We start from the raw sequence: 23,586 nt of genomic DNA on the forward strand, positions 1-23,586 counted from the left end.
AGTGGTTCAGAAGGCAAGAAAGACAAAGTTCTCTCTGAAGTCATATATACTGTAGTTTGGTCCTGACTTACCCATTCACTTTGTCTTAAGCAGCTGCCACCATATGTTATATTAAATGCAAGGTTTTAATATTTTTGTTTAGCTGTAATGTTAGCTAAAAATAAGTTTTTGTTGACAAGTTTCTGGTCTCAGACAAAGGGCCATGGGGAGTTTTTACACACTAGACAAGCTGGTCTTGGTGCAGTTTCGTTTTTTTTTTTATTGTGAACCTTTATTCAAATGCAACCAAACAGAGTTGCCAACCGTCCCTTGAAATACAGAGTTGTCCCGTATTTGACAATGAATTGGTGCGTCCCGTTTTGGACGGGGGTTGTCCCGTATTTCGGAGTTGTCTTGAACGTAACTTTATTTTCTACGCAAACTCACGTTCGTTTCCATAGAGCTTGCGTTCAAAACCGTAATATACGTAACAGCAGGCAATACCATTGCGCAACCCACTCACAACAACCGCGTACTGGCTGCGTAGCTTGCGTAGAGTAGGCTATGAATCAGGATCGCTCGTTCTTTTCAGCTTTATTTATTTATTTATTTATATAATTCTTTGTAAAAAGCCATCCATCCTGCACTTTTGATTGTTGTGTTAAAAAATTTAAAATTAATTAAAATAAATAAATATAAAGATTTCAATACAATTTAAACATTATTTCTATTATGTCTATTGGTAACAAAGCAGTTTAAACTGTGTGAACCATAAACTTTTTTGAAACCCCATGTAGTTATGATTTACCACTACTGGCGAGCCACTGGCCTGCGATGGTCATTTTACACCACGGATGCTTGTGCTTTTCCATCTCTTCATGGAAGAGACCTCTCATGAGCAGCAATAAAATGTTTTGCTTCCACAATTCAGGTGTCCAGTAGATTCCCAGACTGTTTTTCAGGCTTGGTCTTGACTCGGTCTCGTCTTTGTCTTGATATTTCCAGCCCCGGGACTCGGTGGAGGCATTAAAACGATTCTGCACAGCATGAAATGTATAGCAAGGCAAATCCACACAGTGTACAAATACTAGTTCCATTTTATTTGCAGTTTAAAATTTCAATACAAGATAAAAGTAGATAATTCAATCTGCATGGATGTCGTGGCCATACTCCTTCAATAAAGCCATTAAAACACTTGATATACGATGAACTGACGGAACGTTTGACAGGCACAAATGGCCGTATTGGGACAGTCGGCAAAATAAAATGGGATTTCCTTTTTTTTTTTTTTTTAAGATTACAACACACACTATTATGATTGGACACAAAAGAAAAGGGCTTTCAGAGCAGAGCTACAGACTGTTTTGTAATCCACATGTGGCAAGAGCTCTCAGACTGGAGAATGAGACATACAGTACACGATACCTTCGATGTTCCTTTTCAAACGCCAACTCGCTATTTCAGTGCGATTACAGCTGTGAATAAAAGGCTTCGCATGTCTGAAACGATAATTGGTGAGAACAAAAAAAAGAAAAGAAATCAGAGCAACCCTCTGCAGTGCCACGACGACGCAGCCTCTCAACGATGAGGTTCTTGTTTGGAAATAAACGATGCTGCAAGTATAAAAACGAATAAGGTCATTTATTCATCAGCAGAGTTACAAACATTTTTGTGCTGAAAAATATAAAACTGAAGGGACAGAGGGGCCGAGTCGAGATGGAGAGGAGGAGCAGCGCTATTGTATTTTTGAGATTGTTTTATTGACGCTCCACGACTTCAACAGCGAAACTCTCTGACACCATGCCAAAGAAAGGAGGGGGGGGGGGTAAGACTTTTGAACAGTTCCAGATTAACAATGCATCCATGTTGAAACAGAGAGAGAGAGAGAGAGACTGGGAGAGAGAGAACAAAAAAGAACAAACCTACCATTCCAAATCTCTAAAAGCCAATGAGATGGGTTTGGGCCCAAAACATCTGCATGCAAACACACCTCACATTTCTGCGAGATCCAAAGACCGCAGGCCCGGGTTGGACTGTTTGTTCTCGGATGTTCCGCGGGAAAAACCCTAAAGACACCTGTCGCCCTGCGTTTGAAGGTGGAACGTGGGGCATGAGTAAGACGGCCGGCCGAAGTCGAGACGGCGCCGAGAGGCCGAGCTGCGCCGAAGGTCTAGGTGGGCACAGTGATGCTGCGGGCCAGGAGCACCAGCAGGGCCAGCTCCACCACCCCGTGGGCCCTCTCCAGGGCCTCGGCAGCCTCCACGGCAGAGAAGCCCGCCGCCTGGATCCGCTGGATGTGCTCGGCCGGAAACTGGTCTATGGAGGGCGGCGGCAGGAGGACGGGAGGGGCGGCGGCGGGTGGAGGCGGCGGAGGGTCGATGGGAAGCGGAGAGGAGCTGCCGGGGGCGCCCTCGGGCGAGTCCACCGCCATGGACAGCGGGCTGAGGGACGTGTGCTCGGGCTGGAGGCGGCTGGGGTCGGAGGTCGCAGGGGGCCGAGGGGGCTCCGCTGAGTCTGGGCGCTCGGGGGGCTCCGACGGGGTCTCCAGCTCCAGCTCCCGGGCCTCCTCCTGCTCGGGGACGCCCGGGTGCGGCGGCTCCTCGGCCGGGTGTCCGTCCTGCATGGCGAGCTCTGGCACGTGGCTGGCCTCGGCGTGACTCGGCCCCGCCCCCACTGCGGCGGCGGCGGTCTCCGGCTCGGGTCCCATGTCGTCCGTCTCCGGCGCGAGCTGGCGGGACGGGGAGCAGGAGGCGGAGCGGTCGGGGGGCTGCGCCTGGGTGTTGGACACCAGCAGCTCGTGGAGCTCCATCAGCGCTGCCGCCAGGGAGGGGACGGCCTGGGGCGGCGGCGGCTCCATCTCGGAGGAGGACGCCGCCGGCTGGGGGTCCGGCGGACACTCCATCTCCACTTGGCCGGGGTCGCCGGGGCAAGGCTCGGCCTCCTCCTGCTCCATGGCCTGGACCGGCGAGTCTTCATCTGGGTGGGGAGCCGCCGGGGTCGTCGCGGCGCCGTTCGAGCCGGCGTCCGCCTCTGCGGCTCCAGGCTGAGCTTCACCGTCGGGGACGAGCTCCGTCGACGGCGGGCGAGGGGGAGGAAGAGGAGGCTGAACCTGAAGAGGCGGAGCACTGGCGCTCCCTGGCGGGGGAGGGGGCGGGGACGAAGACAGAGGGAGCTCCTGGCAGCCGAGCTCCGGCGTTGCAGCCTGCCTCAGGGTGGCCGGGGCGGACTGGGAACGATCTAGGACTTGGGGCTTGGCGGACGAAGAACTTTGGGAGGGACAAGCAGATGTAGAAGTTTGGTGGTCTAAGGTTCCCGGCAATGTGAGCGGTGGGGGCTGGCGTGAGGTAGTTTGTCCTTCTGCAGGATCTGGTGCGAGAGGAAAGAAAGCCGCCAATCAACAGCCGCGGAACAGCGAGACAAAGGAAAAGACGTCTCCCACAGCCAATGTGTGCACTGACTGTCCTGAAGACCCTCTGCAAATACACTCCATCACTTGTCTCGTTTAACACTCACCGTGCGTCAGGAATACACAGATGGGTAAACGCAAGCAAAATCATAACATCAACTAACAAGCGGCAAAAGTGAAAAAGAAAATTAAACAAACATAAACAGCAATGGACTGAGCCTTAGCAATGGACATGTGGATTTGCAGTACCTGGTTGGTAGGGCCCTCTCCAGCTGTCTCCAAAAGCATCAGTGCTGTCCTGCTCAGGGTTAGGGGCACACGCCACACACATCATGCAGAGGGACGGAGAGAGTTAGCGGTCACACACACACACACACACACACACACACACACACACACACACACACAGAGCATGCACCAACTTGTCAGCCTTTTCACACCATCACACACACACACACACACACGCACGCATGTGTGTGTGTATGTGTGTGTGTGTGTGTGTGTGTGAAAACGGTCATCCAGAACCATGTCTTGATGCTGCGTTGGCGCTGGAACTGAAGCCATGCCAAGCCTGAACGCTTAGACAAGGTCGCCGTCAGCAGGATTTGATCACAAGTACTGGACTGTGATAATAGAAAGTGAAAAATAATGGACTCATAAGAACAACCGCCGTGGCTGCTGCTATCCAACATCCCTATGAGGCCTCACTTGAGCACGACTCTACTGCGTCCTGCAAATGTACGGCGGACATCAATGGCCACTTAAAGGAGCCTTACAAAGCATTAAAGGGAAACACTCGCCAAGATTTACCTTTGCATTGACAACATCGCTTATGGCCGCAATATCTTTTATATATCTCTATGATACATATATATAAAAATATATTTTACATATTGTTTCAGTGCAAACCGAACAAAAGCCAGGCAAGTGTTTGGATTTCATGTGATTTGTGACTGTTCAGACTACAAAAGAGCCATCCGGTTTCAATCTGGATGGGCTGAAAATCGGATTTTGGCTGGCGGTCTGAACGTAGCCTAAATGAGTGAAAACCCAGAAGTTATTTATTCAAACTTTTTAGTATTGTCGATTCAAATTCAGGCTGAAGGTCCCAGTGAATGTTGTGCACTGGGCCGTTAAACATGTCGTAAATTGTCCCGCTGAAAAATCGCTAGAAAGAATATTTACAGAAGAAAACTGCTGATTAAAAACGTGCTGAGACTCTGAAGTTGTGCAGATCAAAAGCTACAATTATGAACATAACCAGAAAACTGTGGCATTTGACAGGAAAAAACTCACTGAAAGTGCTCCATTTGAAAGCCGACAAAAGAGCAGTGGTTGCAATACGGTGGATGTATAATAGAACCACGGTGAGGCTGAATGCTTTCAGTTGTGTCAATGCAGTCTGATTATCACCAGCAACCTTTTCTGTTCCTGTCACTGGTTTCAGAGTCTCTCTTTTACAATAACCGCCCACGTGTGTGTCAGCGCAACACATCCCTTTCAAGCCTCAGACTGTTCTCACACTTCTTCCTGACGGAACGTAATGAAATTTAACAAAGCTGAAACCCCTGCAGAGTGATTTCCTTGCAATGACAACTTAACAAATTATGCCTCCAGTCTGACATTGAAGAAACCCGTAATAAACGCACATGCTTCACTTTGCATTCCTCCACAAACACACAGGTCTGAAAAGCAGCCCTTTGTGATGTCACAAAAGACACAGGCTCTGCGCAGTAAACAGAGGGCTAAATATATGTGTTTTCTGTAACTAGGAAGTATTTCACTCGAATCTTAAAAAAGGTATGATGTCAGAATGGCTGCTTTGGGAGCTTGAAGCTCAAAGCTTGTCATACAATAGTAACTGCAGCACAACCACAATATTAGCAATAATGAAATGGCAAACAAAGTGTTTGCTCACTTATGGAAGCACATTGCATTCACTGAATAAAAAAAAAGAAAAAAGAAATAGGCACCAGGATCTCGTAATTACGAGAAAAGATCTCGTAATTATGAGATCAAAATCTCGTAATTATGAGATATTTTCTTGTAATTATGAGATAATTTCTCGCAATTATGAGATAATTTCTCGTAATTATGAGATAATTTCCCGTAAATTACAAGATAAAATTTAGAAAACGTAAACATCCGTAATCAACAAGCAATGATGCCGCTGTCTAAGTTAATCTACTATTGCTACCTTGTCGGTTTGAGACACTAGGAAATACACTGCTGAAAACTAAGGATGGTATTAATATTAGTATGTCTACACTGCGTAGGCATCTCAAATAGTTGAGATTGTTCTGAAGTTCTCGAACTGCTGTCAAGCCTAAAAAAAAAGTTTGGCAAAAGCGGTCGAGCCAGCTGGCACTCGCTTTCCGCTTGCTCTGTGTATACAAGGTATTATGGTAATCACTGAGCACGAGAGGGAAACTCGACAGAATCGCTTTTCTCTGTACTTGCTTTCATATGAATGTTTTTGGAACATTCTTTGTTGTCAGTCCATTCTTCATTCTCAATTAAGTTCCTCAAAAAAATTGAAGATTTATCTGTTTAACTGCGATAGCGTCATCACACTGCGATAGCGGCATCATTGCTCACTGATTACGGATTCAGAAGTTTCCTTTTCATTTTATCTCGTGATTACCAGATCCTGGTGCCTAATTTTTTTTTTTTTATTCAGTAAATGCAATGCGCTTCCGTACTCACTAAACAGGAAACAGGCTTTTACGTTGACACAACTTCATTTTTTGATGCGAGTGTTTTCCTTTAAGCTTTAAAGATTTTGACTGAAACTCAAATCTAATGTATTTTTACGTTTCCACACTTATTCAAATGTCTCTCAACCTTACGTTTTCGGAATACACATTGAGATTCTGGTGATCTAAGAAGAGTGCTTCGCTGTCTGGAGCTGCCTTGTCTGTGTCGTCGCCACTGTAGCAAATGGCAATAAAGTGCTTTGGTATTTGCCGCGAACATGACATGACTGATAATTTGGATGACTGCATGAATGTGGTTGAGACTACGAAGCTTCGAGTGGCTCATGCAGATGTGATTTTACCTGAGCTGAGAAAAAAGTCCAATCAAACCCAGGCTGAGGTCAAAAGCTGTGGGAATATTTCTTACCGCCGTCCTGTATGGAGCGCTGCAGCGCCTCCGCCAGCTCTCTGTCAGCAAACTCTTCAGGACGGGTCTCATCGCGTCCCTCTGCCCCGTACGCAAGCCGGGCGCACTCGGGCAGCTCCGCCTCAGACAGGAAGCGGGTTTCGGTGCCCGTGGTGCCTATTAGTAGCACATTCTTCTTCAGGTCGATTGTACACTGCAGGGAACACAAATGGGATAAGTTCAACGGCTCCACAGGACTCGACATTTCCTGCAAATTCAAGAAAAAACAACAACAACAACAACAACAACAACAGCCTTGCAATCACAACTTGTGTCGCTGACATGGTGCATCCTGGTTCTCACCTGGTGCCTCTTCAGCATGTCCAAGCCGAGGAGCATGTCCATCGGCTGGTCCTCCAAGATGGAGAAAGAACAAGGTAGAAAGTCTCCCTCTATCTGGACCTGAGCTGCAGGAAAGAAACAAGAAGGAACTGATAGCACTGCGATGGAAGGTCATGAACATGTGAACAAGTTCAAATCAAGCCAAGCCAAGCCTGTGCTTTGTAATCAACTGCTTCATCTTTAACACTGCTGCTAAACACTTCAGTAGATTTTTTTTTTTTCCCGGAAGTCATGTTAATCGGAATGTCATCTTTACACAAAGTCATGTTTCATGCCGTAATAACAATTTACAAATGTGTGGCTTTCTAAAGCTGGACTGCAATCAAACATCAGTCTGAAAGAGAAAGTAAAAGAAACAAAACATTGTTGTGATGGCATCAAACAGGTCAGCAGACACCCCAAGACAATTTCACTTTCATTTAAATTAGAAAAGCACTCTCACACATTTTTTTTTTTACTTACTTATAATGTAAATTAGGAAATGTACAGATACACTTTTTGGACACCCTTAAAAAAATGTCCTTTGTGTGATTCACCTCAGATGCATCAGAGGGACACAAACAAATGAGCATGATTTTGTTGTCGTCGCTCTTGATAAGAGAAAATCAGAAAACTAAATTCTCGTGGTTCTTGTAGTTCTTGTACTGCAAGGGACGTCCTGCTCTGAGCTGGACTGAACAGTGCACGTGCAGCACCTGTGCACTAAAACAGTCTGAAACAGTTCTGTCTGAAAACTTTTACTCGCCAATGTTTGCCGAATCAAACAAAGGGAATCACAGAAATTCTATTGTCTGAGTGTTGGGGCAGATCTCCAGAAATCGCATTATAAGTCTGACTGTAAATGGACCGGACAACCTGCACATGATGTTGGTTTTACGTAGTGCGCTGTTACATACGGGCATAATTAGAACACACCATTAACCAAAGCATGCCGTCACGTCATTAGGGATTCTATTGCGGCGACGCCTACCCAAATGAACTCTGCCAATGATCTTCTGGGTGCCCACCCCTTTGGCGATCCCGGCCCAGCGACGGTCCACCAGTCTCATGATGTTACAGCGCTCAGCGCACGCTTGGCTCATGATGGTCATCTGGGCTCCTAAAACACAACATACTGTCAGCCTGCACAGGGACGTTAGACTGAAAAAAAAAAAAAAAAAAGCAGCTAAACAAATTTCAACTATGACAGAAGTGTTTTTGGGTACTTTTTACCTGAGTCAACGAAAGCCTTCACAGGGTGCCCATTGACTTTGCAATTGATGTAGAGCATAACCACCTGTCCAAAGCTTTCGGGGGCTTCCTCCATGGCAATGGTCATGTTCTCTTCTACGTTGTGCTGCCTGGAATACGTACAAACCAAAGTTGAGGGGAAATTATTTATTTTGCAAAACCAGTGCCTAAACATGAAGAAGCGGCTCTGTCCTTTGATAATTAGGCATCAAAGTGTTGTCATACTTTGTCTTGAAAGGAAAATAATCTTCAGATTTTACCATGCTAAGACTGTAATTGGATATTACCCTAATGGAGGCTGTTGTAACTTGCGAGTAATCTGTTACTAAGTAATCCACTACTGTAAATAAACTACTTTTTTTGTAACAGAGTAATGTCACAGGATTACTCTGACAAAACTGGTAATTATATCAGAATTACTTTATCAAGTAACGATTCCGTTATTTTTCTGAAATATTTTGCGAGTTAAACATGCGGCGGCAAAAGAAAAAACAGCGGTTGCGTTTGATAGCTGGAAATACAAACACTATTTTGAGTTCATCTCGTCTAAATCAAAGAATATTGTGGTTTGTTGTACGTGATGTGCAGGAAACAAGACGTTCTCAACTGTTACTATCTTTTTTAAACTAAAACAATTAGTAATTGATTACTTATGAAACAAAGTAGTTAAAGAAGTAATTAGAATTACTTTTTAAGGAGTAATCAGTAATCAGTAGTTGGATCATTTTTATGGAGTAATCCCAACAACACTGCTTAATATTAAACGTGAGCCGCACCTGATCTCCTCCTCAATCTTTGCTTGTGCTTCCAAATCAAAGGGATCAGCCGTCATGAGTCTGATCCTCTCCTGCTCTCTCTTGGCTCGATCCTGCTGTTGCTCCAGCAGCACTTTGGTGAAACGCTCTGTTTAAAAAACAAAAACAAAAACAAAAACAAAAACAAAACAAAACACTGACAGGTCAGATCGAATTCTATGTAAAATTACAGCGAGTAAAAACCTGTTGACTCTTATTTTGGTTTACCCAAGTCTCCGCTGAGTAGGGCCTCTGCTAGCGGCGGGTTCCGCTCCTTCAGTAGCGAAAGCTCGTGTGGATTTGATAACAGCATTTGCTGGAGTAAGGCGGGGTCATCCAGGCCCTGAGAAGTGGAGCCACGGGAGGCCACTGGTGTAGAAGGCTGTGTGGCGCGTGGTGGCGGCACCTGCTGTCGTGGTGGTGGCGGCTGTTGCTGTGGCCGTATGGCACCATGCTGGCTGGTTGAGGTGCCGGGTACTGTGATGGAGCGGAAGTCAATCTGGGGTAGACCTGACGAGCACAGGGGAGAAACGGTGAGAGGCTAGAAATTCCACATGCAAACACTGACATCGCTTTAAGTAAAGCCCTTCAGTCAGCTCTCACATTTGATGATTACTTGCAACAAGTGCAATACATCAATAAAACCTCTCTGTGTTCATTTCTCTAGCGGTTCCATCTGCCGCAACTTCATTAGTAATGCATACCGGAATTTTTTTTTTACCCCTGATGTCATCTCAATCAACACAATGGCAACAACAAAAGTGTAGTTTGATTTTAAGGGGAAATAGTGTGTTGCCTTATCTTGTGAATTGATTATAATAAACCAAGAGCACTCGGAATAATAATAATAATAATAATAATAATAATAATAATAATAATGATATAGTGCAAAGTAGCTTACTGAAAGTGACGTATCTAAAATAGTTTTTCAATATACAGTATATTTCGATCAAATATAAGTTACCTGGGAAGGCTGGTTGAGTGGGTGGTGGCCTTCTGTCAGTCTGCCTGAGAACGACCACATCTCCATCCTTGACACCATACTTCCCCAAAGCACAAGTGGGGTCTTTTAATGGCTGCTCTGCATAAGTGATCTGTTAATGCAATGACACAGAAGTCAGTTCTATTTTATTTCTCTTTGACACATACAAACGTGCATTTGCATCACAGCTAGCTCAATGTTGTATTGGGCATTTTTGCCAGAATATGGAGATTTTTTTTCCCCCCAAAACAGCAATCAGAGCCTCCATAAGTTAACAGCAGAATAAAATATAGGACAGGTTGTATTTGATCAAAAAGACCAAAACCACTGCTTGCACACTGATTTTATAGTGGCCATAACATTGCCTGGTAAACCAGGAAACTTTTACAAATAGTGCCAGCAGTTAATTTCAATTGCCCACAGAGTATGAAATATAAATAAGGGTACAGTATGTTGGATGGTTGTGATCAATAATGAAAGACAGACTGCTAATATTTGCAATGCACCAAAGTAACCAAATCAATGTGTACTTAAGAATTAAAGTAGGCAGCAGCAGGATCCCCCCCGCCCCTCCCCGATCTTCAAAGGTGATTTGGCCAAAGTTTTGATTAGCATAATGATTATATTATTATTTTTTATATCCAACCTGTTACGAGTTGCTTATTTCAGCCATTTTGCTAAACGTTTTAGAAGTAAAACTCTTGCTAGAGCCACAAAAACATACCAGGACAGATTTTTTTTTATATTTAGTGAATCGATACAGAATATTTGTTAAAACTGTCCTAAACGAATCATACGGGCATGTTGACTCCCTATACATCTGTTTTTGTTTCTAATAAGAATAAAAAAATTCACAAATACTTTCACTTTCATTATGTTACGTTTAGTAATGGTAAAGATATGCCTGTAGCTACAGACCGCTGTAAACCGTTGAAAACCGACGCCAACTGCCCGCTGCTGATTAGTTTCGCAACAACTAGTCCATGTAAAATACAAAAGGTCAGATTCATGCTAGCAAAAGCAGCTAGCTGACTAGCGGTGCGCTATGTCGGCTCAGTGGCTACGGCTAGCCAGGCTCTTGAACTTTGCGTTACCTGTATTTCCCCAGCTGGGATTCCTGATTCCAGCGCACAAAGTGCAACGAAGTCTCTCAGCTCCAGCTCAGGCGACACATCGAGGGCGAAGGTGGTTTCTGGGCGATCCCTCGGCGCGCAGAAAACGGTGACCAGCATCGCTTTTTTTGGGGGCAGGATCACTAGACAAATCCGCTGGAACAGAATGCGGTTACTGTTTAGTTAGTTCCTTGCCTCAGTGAGGAAAACCAAATGATTCTCTGTATATTTACTGTTAAAATGCGTATTTTAGCGAGGTCGGTCCTTAACCGGAGACTAATACTGTACTAAAAGACAGCGAATACATATAACTTACGGAGTAAAAGTCTAATGTTAGGGTTTCTCTTTTCACAACAACTAAACAACATCAAGTACTGCTCGGTTTCAGTAATGCCGTAAATTAGCTCGGCAGGCTTATTTTTCGACATGTCGCAAAAACACAAGCCCCAGTCGTACGTCTTCCTGCCTTGAGATCGAATGCCGTAACACCTCCACCTACTGGAAATAGTGAAGATTACACTGATTTAATTGTGTGTGTGTGTGTGTGTGTGTGGGGGGGGGGGGGGCACACCTTATTATTATTATTATTATTATTATTATTATTATTATTATTATTATTATTATTATTATTATTATTAAAAAGGCAAAACAGATGTAAGGTAATTTTTTCGCTGATGATGCCTCGTGCTTAGTGCTCGTGTCGGACCTAATGTTTTTTTTTTTGTTTCGTAATAAAACCATAAAAACCTAAACATATTTTAATCACAATGTTGTGCAATTCGTTTCTTCTCAGCTACGGTATAAAATTTGACTACAGAATTTTACACACTGTATCTTTGCAACGCAATCTGAGTTTTAGTTGTACGATTTTTTTAAATTCTTGATTACAAAGGTGGATATCAGCATGATAACAGCACCACTATTTCTATATATATATATGTATATGTATATGTATATGTATATGTATATATATATATATATATATATATATATATATATATATATATATATATATGTATATATATATATATATATATATATAATTCTAAGACACCATCCTTCCATCCGTCCATCCATTTTCAATACCAGCGTCTTCCAGGGTCCCAGGGTCACGGGGGTCTGCTGGAGCCTCTCTCGGCCGTCATAGGACGAAGGCCGGGGCGACACCCTGGACAAGTTGCCAGCTCGTCGCAGGGCCACAATAGAGACAAACAAAGACAAACAGCCATTCACACTCACATACACACCTACAGACAATTTAGAGTTTCCACTTCCCCTCACACACACTTTTTTGGACTGTGGGAGGAAGCCGGAGAACCCAGAGAGAAGCCACGCAGACACAGGGAGAACATGCAAACAACCAGGGTGCAGTCCCATCATCAGCAAAGTATATTTCACTTTCAGCGTTGAGGGAGAAATCAATTAATGAGAAAATGCCTATTTTTGGCGAAATGACGCGCCTTCTATAAGAATGGAAGACAGTAGAGGTAATCCCCAGACACATTGATTCTTTTTTTTTTTTTTTTTAGACTAGATTAAGTTTTAGTTGTTCCACCACATTACAACATCTATAGCTAACAGGCAATATAAACATAGTGAACGCCTGCATGAACATGTGAGACCACCAAAGACGTGATGAAGTGAAACTGTGTTGTTTTGCACCAGAGTAGGGAAATCAGTGACTGCTGTGATTTTTTGCACATTTCCCACAGATATCGTGACTGAGTCGAGGTGTCACTTTTGTTAAGCTTCTTTGCAAACTACTAATTTGATTTGATTTTTATTTGTCTCAAACAAGCGCAAAGTACAACAGCCAATAAGTTCGAGAAGGGGCTGAAAGAAGCAAACTTATCATATTCAGCCCCCCCCCCCACATTGTTATATAAGCACATACATAAATAAATAATATATATATATATATATATATATATATATATATTTATATATATATAAATAAAATCAACAAATTTACAACATTTAATCTTTAAGCTAAATTGGATATATCTGAATGCTATAGGGTTGAAATAATTTACGTATATCAGGGGACTGTGTATGAAGAAATTATGGGATTATAGGATATATATTTATATATCACAAGGTGATACATGTATATTGAAATGTTATGCAGGATTATTATATAACTAAGGGGGTAGAAGTTAATAAGTATTTACTTCTTCCTACTCTTCTTCAACACTTTTGAGAGGATCGATGATCACATTTTGATCTAGTTTTTATTAATATCATTATAATTCTTATTCTTATTCTTATTCTTACTATTATTATTATTATTATTATTATTATTATTATTATTATTATTATTATTATGGTGTTTTGTTTGTATACTGTGGCTTTCATTAATTGTGTTATTAGGTTTTTTTTATTCTGAAGTTCAAAATGAAGATTGTCAATTCAATTCAATTCAATACAATACAATAGAGCGCTGCTTGCAAACATACAAAATTAAATAAAAATCCTCTAAAAAAAATAATTTATGTAATACAAAATTAACAGTCCAGATTTGTATTGCTGCCCAAGAGTGATAGTTTGTACTTATATGCTTAAATTGATTTAAGTTAATGCACATTTTAGTGTCCTCATCTACAGTAGTTTGTTCCACAGTTTCACACCACAGACAGAGATGCACATACTTTTTAGCGTCGGATGAATGGTTGCTTGATGGAAAAACGACAACTGTGAAACTTGCGTGCAAACAGTTGCTAACATAAGGATCGGTTTATGTCCTCTGTTATGTAGAAATGGGTTAAGATGGGCTCAGTTGGGAAATGGGCTCAAAGCTACTAACAGGCAGAACACTCTGACTCAATAAATCAGCAAGTGTTTCAGCTTGTTGAGACTGTTCACGTTCATTTTGTTTCAAGATTGGAGTCAGTCACCGGAGAAAGACAGCATTCAGTCATTAATTTAATGTGCCTTGGTTTCTCTCAGGGTGTAGGTGTGTTTTCAACAACCACTTTCAAGTAGAGCAAATGTTGCATGTGTGGTTGTATCTTGCAAATTCATCGGCGTCTGGCTGTTTCCGTATGCAAAAATGTGCTTTGATCTGAGTGACAAAACCCCCAGAAAGCCTGTGTTTCCGAGTCACGGCTTTCGTACTTATTTTCCTGTGTGGTGTATAAGAGCCTTTAAAAAGATAGCACTAACTTCAACGAATGAAAAAAAAACCACACCAAAAACTATGTGTTTATGTTTAATTATAGATCTTTTTTGTTTCCCATAAACATTGTGGATTGCAGAACCAGGTGGAAAAATCATTATGTTTGTTCTGTTTTAACTGTAGCTGTGTATTGAATTCAATACACAACTTTTTTCTTTTTAAACATTTACGAGTAACACAGCAGCAGTTGCAGCACACCATCATGTGGAGAGGTTTTTCTCTCCTTTTCTACCTCAAGAGTGTCAAGGATTGAGAACCGTTTGGAAGTTTTCACACCCACCATTGTCTTGCATATGAGTAAAATCCCTCTTTTATAAGCTCAAAGGCAAATAGTACTTGTTTTGTTTTTTATCGTTATCAGACAAATTTATTAAATCAACAAAAAAAACCAGTGTCAGTGAATAAGCCAGGGAAAAAACACTCTTCTCTTTCTTGTCTTCCTTTTTTTATTTAACCTCGTGACAATGGCTGTTTCAGGTCTCTGTTTTTGTTTTTTAGAAATCTATCTCTGCATATAGTTATCCACAAATTGGGTGGTGGATTTTTTTTGCTGGTGATGGTCATAACGCTTACATTTACAGCCATCCTCTGTCGCTGTGTGAAACATCATGCAGCAAAATAACACTGATGTTACTTTTTAGTAGAGTCATGTGATTATTTTTGATAGATTGTGCCTGCCTTTCTGCAAAGACAATAGAAAACACTAATGGTCAGTTAAGCTGTAATTTGGCATATTTACATATGCTGTTGTCCCACTGCAGATGCTCATTTATTTATATCAAATAAACCAATAAAATAAGTTTGTTTTTCTAAATCTCAGAGGACATGTACGTTCTTCATTGCAACTGTCTGGCCTCCTTGTTTACAGATGCACCTCAACTTACGTCAATGATAATGTTCACTATTAGAAAATAAAACCACAACATGCTTTCTTTTTTTTTTCTTCCAGTAAACAACAACAATTACAACAGCACTAACTTAACTGATGCCACATATGTATGAGTTCTTGTTCCAAACCAGCACCTCATGTAGCAGCAGTTCACTGGAGGTCTCGGGAAAACCGATGTACTTCACACTCTTTGACAATATAGAGAGAACTCATGACTTTAGCCCATCCGTGTTCCACGTTTTTCATACATACAGTCCGTCACACAATGTTTCCATAGAAATGTTTGCGATCCAGTGTAGGAAGGAATCGTGATTTGTCAGAGCTCTCTATAAAGGTGTTTCCCGCCAGTGCTCGGTCTATCACTCTGGTCGCCTCTTTCGCTGGCACAGGAGAGACACCTGAAAGCAGCCTCTCTCAACATGTTTCCTGTCAAACTGCTCATATTCGCCATGATATTTTGTGAACTCGCCCATGCTTCGGGCGTCTGCCCAAAAGGTACGTTTGAAACAATGACATTTCTTTCTTACTTTCTTTTTCAATTTCCATTTCGGGGCGACAGAGGGTCGCCTGAGGCCATCTGATAACTGAAAGGTTGGCGGTTCGAACCCCTCTCCACTGCAGTCTCTGCAATTGTGGGCAAAACTGTTTTTTTTTTTTTTTTATCTACGTGGCCTCGTAGGAATTGTGAGTGACTGTGAGTTCTGCTGTAGACTGATGGCCGGGCTTCTGTCATTCTGGCCCAGCGTGGCGGTGTGAATGGGGGATGGATTCAATGTGGGTGCATTGGAGAGCTTACACTTCATTTATTAAGACACTGACACGGCGAACATGTCTCTATGAAGGGCAACGAGTGACTACAGGAGGTTGTGCGACGTGTCCACCAGATAATTTCCAGCCCGAGGAGAACCGTTCAAAGTCATGCAGAGTGTGTACCAGGTGTAATAACAGTAAGTGTGAGTTTTGATCCTTAACAGGCGACAAAAGTGAGTGAAATACTTATTATTATTTTTAAATAACGAAATAAAATAGTTTTATTTAGTTTATTTTTACATTTTGGTTGTTTCTTTTTTCGAATTAGTCGTATTCTTGTCACACTCTTGACATTTCCAATGACTCTTGGTGAAACCAAGTGAGATGACGAGATGGCCCTAACTGAGGAACGTGGGGAATCCACTGACAAACACATGACACGAGCCCCACAGAGAGGGAAAAAAAAAAAACTTAGAGAGAAGATAATCAATGTAAAGAATGGGACAAGACAAACATTTAAATGGTGGCATTGAAATTAAAGGTGAGGGGTAAAAGGTGACTAAAATTAAGACACAAAGCGACAGAGAAACACAGTGGCAAAAAAAACAGCCAAATCAATCATAATTTTCACCAAATGTATCTTTAGTTTTGATTTAATGTTCTGTGAATTTGTATGTGGAGAAATTATTTTAAAACGTTGCCAAAATATATTGTAACATGACAGTGGCCCTGTCACTATGCCTCCAATTGATCATGCGCCCTGGCTACTTGGCCAAGGGGATATGCCTTTGGCGCATGGCTGTTACCCGGGAGTCTGGGGTTTAAAGCCCACCCGGGCCCTCTGCGCCTTGCCACAGTAGCAAAAGCATGGGCAGTTCAGAGACGCTTGCCATGGAGTTCTAAGTTAAGTCTAACACACACAGACACACAAGACACACGCACACTTCCTGTTTCATCCCATTCATGAACTTGATGTCTGAAGCTGCAGTTATGGTATGAGACATGAAAACTAACATACAGGAAAAACTGCAACATTTTCTCATCAGACATCCTAAAACTTGTAGCAACATTCATTGATTCATCCTTTACATAAACAGAAATCACAAAAGGCATTTTCAGTTTAGATTTAATTCAAGAAATAACTCTAAAGACAACTAAGTTACACTAAAAGGCACAGTAGTTAGTTTCCTCCCCCCCCCCCCCCTTTTGCAACTTGAGCTGAGCGCCAGACAATTATTATTGATTAGAGAGACTAATTTAATAGAGACATGATTAATGAAGGCATTTGCCACATGGGCCAGTCATGGGTGCCAGTCAGAGGAGCTCTTTCACGTAGAACGCGATGGTGAGTGAAATGACACTTTCGTTCATGTTCGTTCTTCGACCAATCAGAGGAGCTGTTATGGATATGCGGGCCAGGTATGAATTAAGTGTTGAGCGAATGGAGTAAAATTTCAAGTTACAATTTGTTTCATGAGACACGCTGTTTGCAATAACCAGGGCAGAAAAAAAAAATTGAAGAGCCAACTCCTTCACGCAGTCTGCCGTTCTCCATGTCTGTCCTAGGATCTGGGAGTGACGTGGGTAAAGCTTGCACGAAGGTGACAAACACAATATGTAGGTGCCGTGGAGAATTTGTGGCCAGAGACACTAGTGATTCTTCCACCTGCCAGTGCAATCCTGGATTCGGACTCAAAGACACGGGTACTGAGAAGCATCACATGGGCACCCAGAGTGCCAGAGTGAGATATTTCTTTTTCCAATATCTGATTCTTTATTTTTCTTTACCAGAATGCTTGAAATGTGAAGATGGATACTTCAGCACAACTAGAGACGTGCCCTGCAGAAAGTGGAGGGAGTAGGTTTTATTTTAAAAATCAACATTGACTTTTACCGCAGTTTTGCTTGCGGTAATAGCTACAAGGGCCTTCCTGTTTATATTCTAGATGCAAATCAGCCGGGATCAAAGTGAAAGGAACCACCACATCTGACGTCATCTGTAACGAGGAGCCAGATGTTGTTACAAGACCCGTCACTACAAACTCCACACCAAAGGAAGATGTTTCTCTCAGTTTACCCGTGACACCCAACTCTCCACACGAGGGCAACCAAACTCACAAGATGCTCACCACCACAACAGCGACCCCTTCAGGAAACGTCATCGTACAGACGACCAGCATGAAATCTTCCAACATGAGCAACTTTTTTGGTAAAGCACATGATGCTTTCAGATCAACAAGGTGTGTGTGGAGGGGTGGTGAGGGGGGGGGGATTAAGGCACTTATCTTTTTTTCTTCTTTTCCAGGTATTCTCATCACATTTACGACTGTTGGACTGCTCGTGCTGATTGCCTTGACCTTGAAGTTCTTTGCAAGTCCTCACGTGGAGAAGGAATGCGAACAGCCAACAAGTATGTTTCCAAGTCAACAATAGAGAAACCACCCAAAGTATAACATATAAAGCAACTTTGTTGATCCCCTTAGGGAAATTTGTTCTCAGCATTTGACCCATCCTACACAATGGGAGTGGTGGGTTGCGACGGTGCAGCGTCTATACTTGAAAATATGTGACTAATTTTATACAATGTTATACCAAAGGGTTAACCTAGCTCAGACACATGGAAATGGTATTTTCTTTACTTTACAGTTAGTACAAGTGGCTAGTACTGTAGTACTGTCACCTCACTGCAGGAAGGGCAGAGGTTTTGACTTGGTTCTCTCCAGGTACTCCAGCTACTCCCATAGTGCAAGGCCAGTCGCATGAGGCAAATGTTTCATTTACCTGATGAGAATGTCTGACAATGGATGCATGCATGGATAGACACCATAGAGCTTCAGGTCATTATACATCCCAGACTCCAGCGCAGCAGTCTATTCTCGGGAGAGCAGAACAATAGGATTTTTACTAGGATTGAACTACAAGAAGATTGAAAACCACTAACGTTGCTTATTTGTGATCCATAAGTCCGCATGTAGAGTGTTGCATTTTCTTAACTGTAATTTATCCTCTGTTTCCTAGAACACGAGTCACTGTGCCAGCCAGTTATGGAAATCGGAGACAGAAGTTGCTCCTACATCAAACTGAACCCAGACGTGGTCTAAGGTGAAACCTTTAAATATGATGTGAAGCTTAGAGTTAATGTTAGATATTTAATGACTGATACGAGAGAATGAGGATTCATCCAGCAGTATGGTCCATATCTGACTTTGGCTTTCAGAGTGTTAGATAAATCATGTCAGATTTCCATGTAATGCTTGATAACCTCATTGTTATCATTTTACTCTTTTAAAGTTGAGTTAAGTATTTTGTTGAACAGTACATAGCCCACGAAGAAGTACCATCCCACTAAATATATTTCTTGCCATGATGCAACTCTGCACATCTGCTGCTCTTCTGTCTTACACCGTTTCTCGGTGTGATATTTTTTAAACCACAAAGGTTTCTGAGAACTATACACAGAAAACAATACTTGTTAAAAAAAATGTTTTATTACATCATGAGTACGTCTCTTAAACTGAGAACAATATAGATGTGTTGTCAGTCGTCAGTGTGGTTGGGGAAAGGCCCTTTAGAAACAAAACTAAAGTGACTTCCTGTCAGTTTTTCACACCAGCGATTGGAAATTATTCTTTGATTGCTTTCATGTACCATTCTATTATTAAAAACCTCACAGGAAAAGCTTCCACCTCAGCACTGCAGTGAGAGGAGTTTTGAAAGCGTTTTATTTATTTCAAACACAAACGCAAAGTTGAGTCAGTCTGTGGTGTCTGGTGGAAAAAACAACAACAACTCCTGAAACTTCCCCTGTTTTAATAGGTCTGGGAAATGAATTAAAGACTGTGTCTTGTATTTGTATATTTTATATTTCTTATATAGTTAGTATTTTTTTTAATTGTCAGTGGTTAAAATATTGGGAAAGAAAATCAAAAGTGCAAGTGTATTATTTCACAGTAAACAATGATAACCTATTATCATTGATTGTAATATATTGTAACATATTGTTATTTTGAACACTTTGCTAATGAAAAAAATATATTTTCTTTCTCTGTAGTTAGTATAAGTACATATATATTTCTATATTGAAGGTGTTAAAAAAGTTTTTCTTTTGAAGGTGAATCGAGAAATTATGAGATTGACGATGTTATGTTTACTCTTACTTGTTATAAAACAAAGAATGTGAAAAACTGATAAATAGGCTTGAACTGTTCATTCAAAGACATTTAAGGGTTGTCTGTGACAATAAAGTACTACTTATAATGTAGAAATTAAGTGCAAGTTCCATGCACATTACTTGAATAAAAATGTTTTTCTACTCAACTGTCTTCAAAGGATTAAAAAAAGTCTAAATCCTGCAAGTAAGGCATTGATTTTCCTTTGTTGTGTATGTGATCTGTAAACCCCTGAGAGTATGTGAATAAAGGCTTTCTAAAGACACTGTTTTATGAACAAAATTTCTTCTTCTTCTTTTTTTTTTTTTTTAACAACAAAACACAACATTACCAGTTGCTGTGCATTGTTCCAGGAAGTGGCAAGGTAGCTCCTATGACTAGGAGTTACCCAACACACGACCCAAACCAGTGCTGCTCTTTTTAAACGACGAATGCTAAAGTGGTGATGAATATTAGTTTAGGATTTTTCTTGCTTACTGGCTCGGCTGCGTTCAGGGATGTACTTTTGTCAGAAATTCAGTCAGCACCTCAAGACCTTTGGAGCACACCTATAAGTATTACATATGTGGAGTTTCCCTTTTTGTAAGTGGCAACTCGCAAGAACTTTGAGCTGGGCTGCCACTGTGGTTTCTGCCCTGAAGTGAGAAAATACTTCAGGCAATTTGGCCCTTTTCAAGTACAGTCTGCAGCTTCCAGAGTCAATTTAACCTTTGTCACACAAAACTGATCACCACAACTCCTCCTCTTGTCACTCTATGGCATTTCTGTGGCTGTCACAACTTTTGAATTCCGTGACATATCAGTGAGTAGACTTGAATTTATGTCACGGAGGTTTCATAGAAGCGAGCCTGTGGTTGTGTGTGACCATAGTGACGGGTGGGAGAGAGCAGTAAACGCCACGTGGTGCAGCCACATTGTATGACGCGTGTGTATGTCCGAGGTGTCTGTGGGGGTTAGTCACAGATTTTCATAACCCACTCAGTGACTGTACATTCGCTGCTATTGGCTCTTAATGTAGCATTTCCCCCACACACGTGCGCACTGAAACACGACAACGTTTTCACTTATCAGGTGGGGAGCGTAATTGTAGAAGATTAAAGAATAGGCATATCAAGTGTTGTTGGGATTACTCCACAAAAGTAATCCAACTACTGATTACGCCCTTAAAAGTAATCTCATCACTTCTTTAACTACTTTGTTTCATAAGCAATCTATGACTAATTGTTTTAGTTTTAAAAGAGATAAAGTAACAGTTGAGAACGTCTTGTAAAAACGTTCCGCAATATTCTTTGATTTTGACGAGATGAACTCAAAATAATGTTTGTATTTTCTGGCTATGAAACGCTGTTTTTTCTTTTGCCGCCGCCATGCTTGCTTTGGTGCGTCGTCGCATATCAATGACATTGCATGCACGGCTGCATCATCAATCTGCGACGTTGTTGTTTTTGGTTGTTGTTTTTTTTTTTTTAAATTTCAGACATTTTGTGGATAATAAGACATTTTCAGCTTGCAAAATATTTCAGAAAAGTAATGGAATCATTACTTGATAAAGTACAGTAATTATGATATAATTACCAGTTTTGCCAGAGTAATTACATTACATTACTGTAACTAAAAAAGTAGTTTAATTACAGTAGTGGATTACTTAGTAACAGATTACTCGCCAACTCTGGGTGTATTGGTATGAGAGGTCACATCAAGGACTATAAAAATGGTAAATAAACAGGTAAAGATTGTGAGTGTTGCAATGTGCAAAGTAATGTGTGAATATATACTGGGGTTGATTACAGTGGATGGACTGCAGCTGTGTTGATTAGCCGAGTGAGAGCAGGTGTGGTGTGAGCGGACAGAGACAGACCGCATCACATTACTGAGTGATCCTACCATTTTTTGACGCTACTTGACGACACTGCACTGAATCTCCCTGTGAACCTGAATTTGACTTCCAGAGTCCTCAAAGTGCGGACGGGCATTCCTAAAAGCATCTCAATATGCACGAGACTGCCGCAGTCTCTGTGTGTCCCTGGCAGGTGGTGACCACGACGCCTGAGAGCCGGAGAGTGCAGTCCTGGGAGTCTCGGTGCCGTCGCTTCATCTTTGCCTTCGTCTATATTGTGAGAGCTTTGTTGTCAACTCTGCAACTCACTCTGGCTACTTCTATTTCTCTCTCTCTCTCTCTCTCACTCACTCACTCACTCACTCTGTCTGTCTGTCTCTCTCTCACTCTACATTTTTTGTGTTTCATTCTCACCTCAACTGGTCATAAGCAGATGAACTGAAGACCGAGAAAATGTTTATTTGTCATTAAGAAGACAAAATGAAATTGGCCATCAAGTATTTGTCATAATATTATGCAGGGCTGGCAAAACTGAAGTATCGTGCAAAGTGAAGCAGTACTGGGCTCTACCCAGTCTTGAGCATCACAAATTAAAAACAAACAAACAAAACAGTAAGTAATAAGTGCCATGACTTACAGTTGCCGCCTTTCAAACATTTACAAAGACCAGCGATTTTAAGTGTGTTGACATTTCATCAACCTTCTTCAATGCGGCTCCATCCTTGCATAACATTTCTAAAGGTCGAAGACAAAATATCGAAAACATCCCATATAACACTGTAGCTGTGTGTAGCTGAAATGAATAGTTTTGTTTTTTTTAGTTCACCTTTTAAAATGCAGACATCAAAATCCTTGTGCAGCCTTTTAAACCAGTGTCTCTTTATGAGCTTATGTTTCCATTTGTATTTTTCTATTCTTACATTGTTGTCTCATGTGCACAATGCACATGAGTCAACAATCATTCTCAAAGATGCACAGTCCTTTTCGTTTCCTCTGATACTGGCCAGAACTTAAAACCATTTAATAAAGTTAGAAAGTAGGTTTAACGCGATGAAAAGCAGCGCAATATAGGTATGGCATTGACACAGCCAGAATTAGATGTTCATTTAAAAAAAAAAAAGTGCAAATGAAGGTTAAAGATGAAAGAAAAGTTCAGTAAAAGTTCTTATTTATTACATAAGAAATGTACAATCTTATGAGAAAAGGGGGATGGGGAGAGTGATGATATTATCTAATATGCCATGGAAAATATATTTTTTTGCCTTTTGCTTTTTGTGCTTTCATTATGATGTGGCAGCAACAATATTTTGTCTTTATGTACTGCCACCTGTTGTTTCTGCTCGCTGGATGGGTGCCTCATTTCCTTCAAACTCACTATCTTGTCGATCTTATTTTCTCGCTTGTCGGCAGCTGTTTAGTGTCGTCACAGTTTGTCTCGCTCTGTCTCTCTATGTTTCACACGTTTTACCTATTACCATGGTTATTATCCCCATTATTATTGTTGTTGGCTGGGGGTTGATGTTGATGGTCGGTGTTGATTTGAAGGTGTAGAGTGTGTATGTGCAAATTATGTTGTCCACCCTCACGAAGGGAATAAGTAAATAAAAAAAAAATTAAAGAGTGAAATGAAAATATCCACAGCTCCCTATTGCAAAACACTAAGTTTACACTACACTGTTAACTGCATCAGTGGTCTCTCACTTCCTGGAGCGCAGCGCTCACGTGGCCACCTGACGTCAGCAAACGGAAAGAGGATAAA

General features: G+C 41.6%; 2 protein-coding genes across 4 annotated transcripts; one reads left to right on the plus strand and one right to left on the minus strand.

Moving 5' to 3' along the window:
* Positions 1-1,058: 1,058 nt before the first annotated feature.
* On the minus strand, positions 1,059-11,431 carry ddi2 (DNA-damage inducible protein 2). Of its 3 annotated transcripts, XM_076036934.1 has the most exons (11): positions 11,324-11,431; positions 10,990-11,163; positions 9,878-10,007; positions 9,142-9,423; positions 8,896-9,022; positions 8,102-8,229; positions 7,860-7,988; positions 6,851-6,954; positions 6,509-6,701; positions 3,635-3,683; positions 3,255-3,345 (listed from the first exon to the last, which is right to left on the minus strand). In XM_076036934.1, exons 2-10 carry the CDS (start codon positions 11,125-11,127, stop codon positions 3,673-3,675), a joined length of 1,242 nt encoding a protein of 413 aa, XP_075893049.1. In that variant the 5' UTR covers positions 11,128-11,163; positions 11,324-11,431; the 3' UTR covers positions 3,255-3,345; positions 3,635-3,672. The 3 variants fall into 3 exon arrangements, with proteins under 3 accessions (XP_075893047.1, XP_075893048.1, XP_075893049.1); XM_076036932.1 differs by lacking the exon at positions 3,635-3,683 and having other exon boundaries at positions 1,059-3,345; XM_076036933.1 differs by lacking the exon at positions 3,635-3,683 and having other exon boundaries at positions 1,059-3,345; positions 11,241-11,382.
* Positions 11,432-15,384: 3,953 nt separating this feature from the next.
* Positions 15,385-20,255, plus strand: LOC142895942 (tumor necrosis factor receptor superfamily member 4). The gene is made up of 7 exons (XM_076037315.1): positions 15,385-15,566; positions 15,914-16,018; positions 17,388-17,525; positions 17,613-17,679; positions 17,768-18,030; positions 18,127-18,231; positions 18,840-20,255. The coding sequence occupies exons 1-7, from the start codon at positions 15,491-15,493 to the stop codon at positions 18,920-18,922; spliced, it is 837 nt and encodes a 278-aa protein (XP_075893430.1). The 5' UTR covers positions 15,385-15,490; the 3' UTR covers positions 18,923-20,255.
* The last annotated feature ends 3,331 nt before the right edge of the window (positions 20,256-23,586 follow it).

Source organism: Nelusetta ayraudi, unplaced genomic scaffold (genome assembly GCF_046127955.1).
Source record: "Nelusetta ayraudi isolate G7.1 ecotype Tasmania unplaced genomic scaffold, CSIRO-AGI_Nayr_v1 ptg000050l, whole genome shotgun sequence".
Taxonomy (NCBI): domain Eukaryota; kingdom Metazoa; phylum Chordata; class Actinopteri; order Tetraodontiformes; family Monacanthidae; genus Nelusetta; species Nelusetta ayraudi.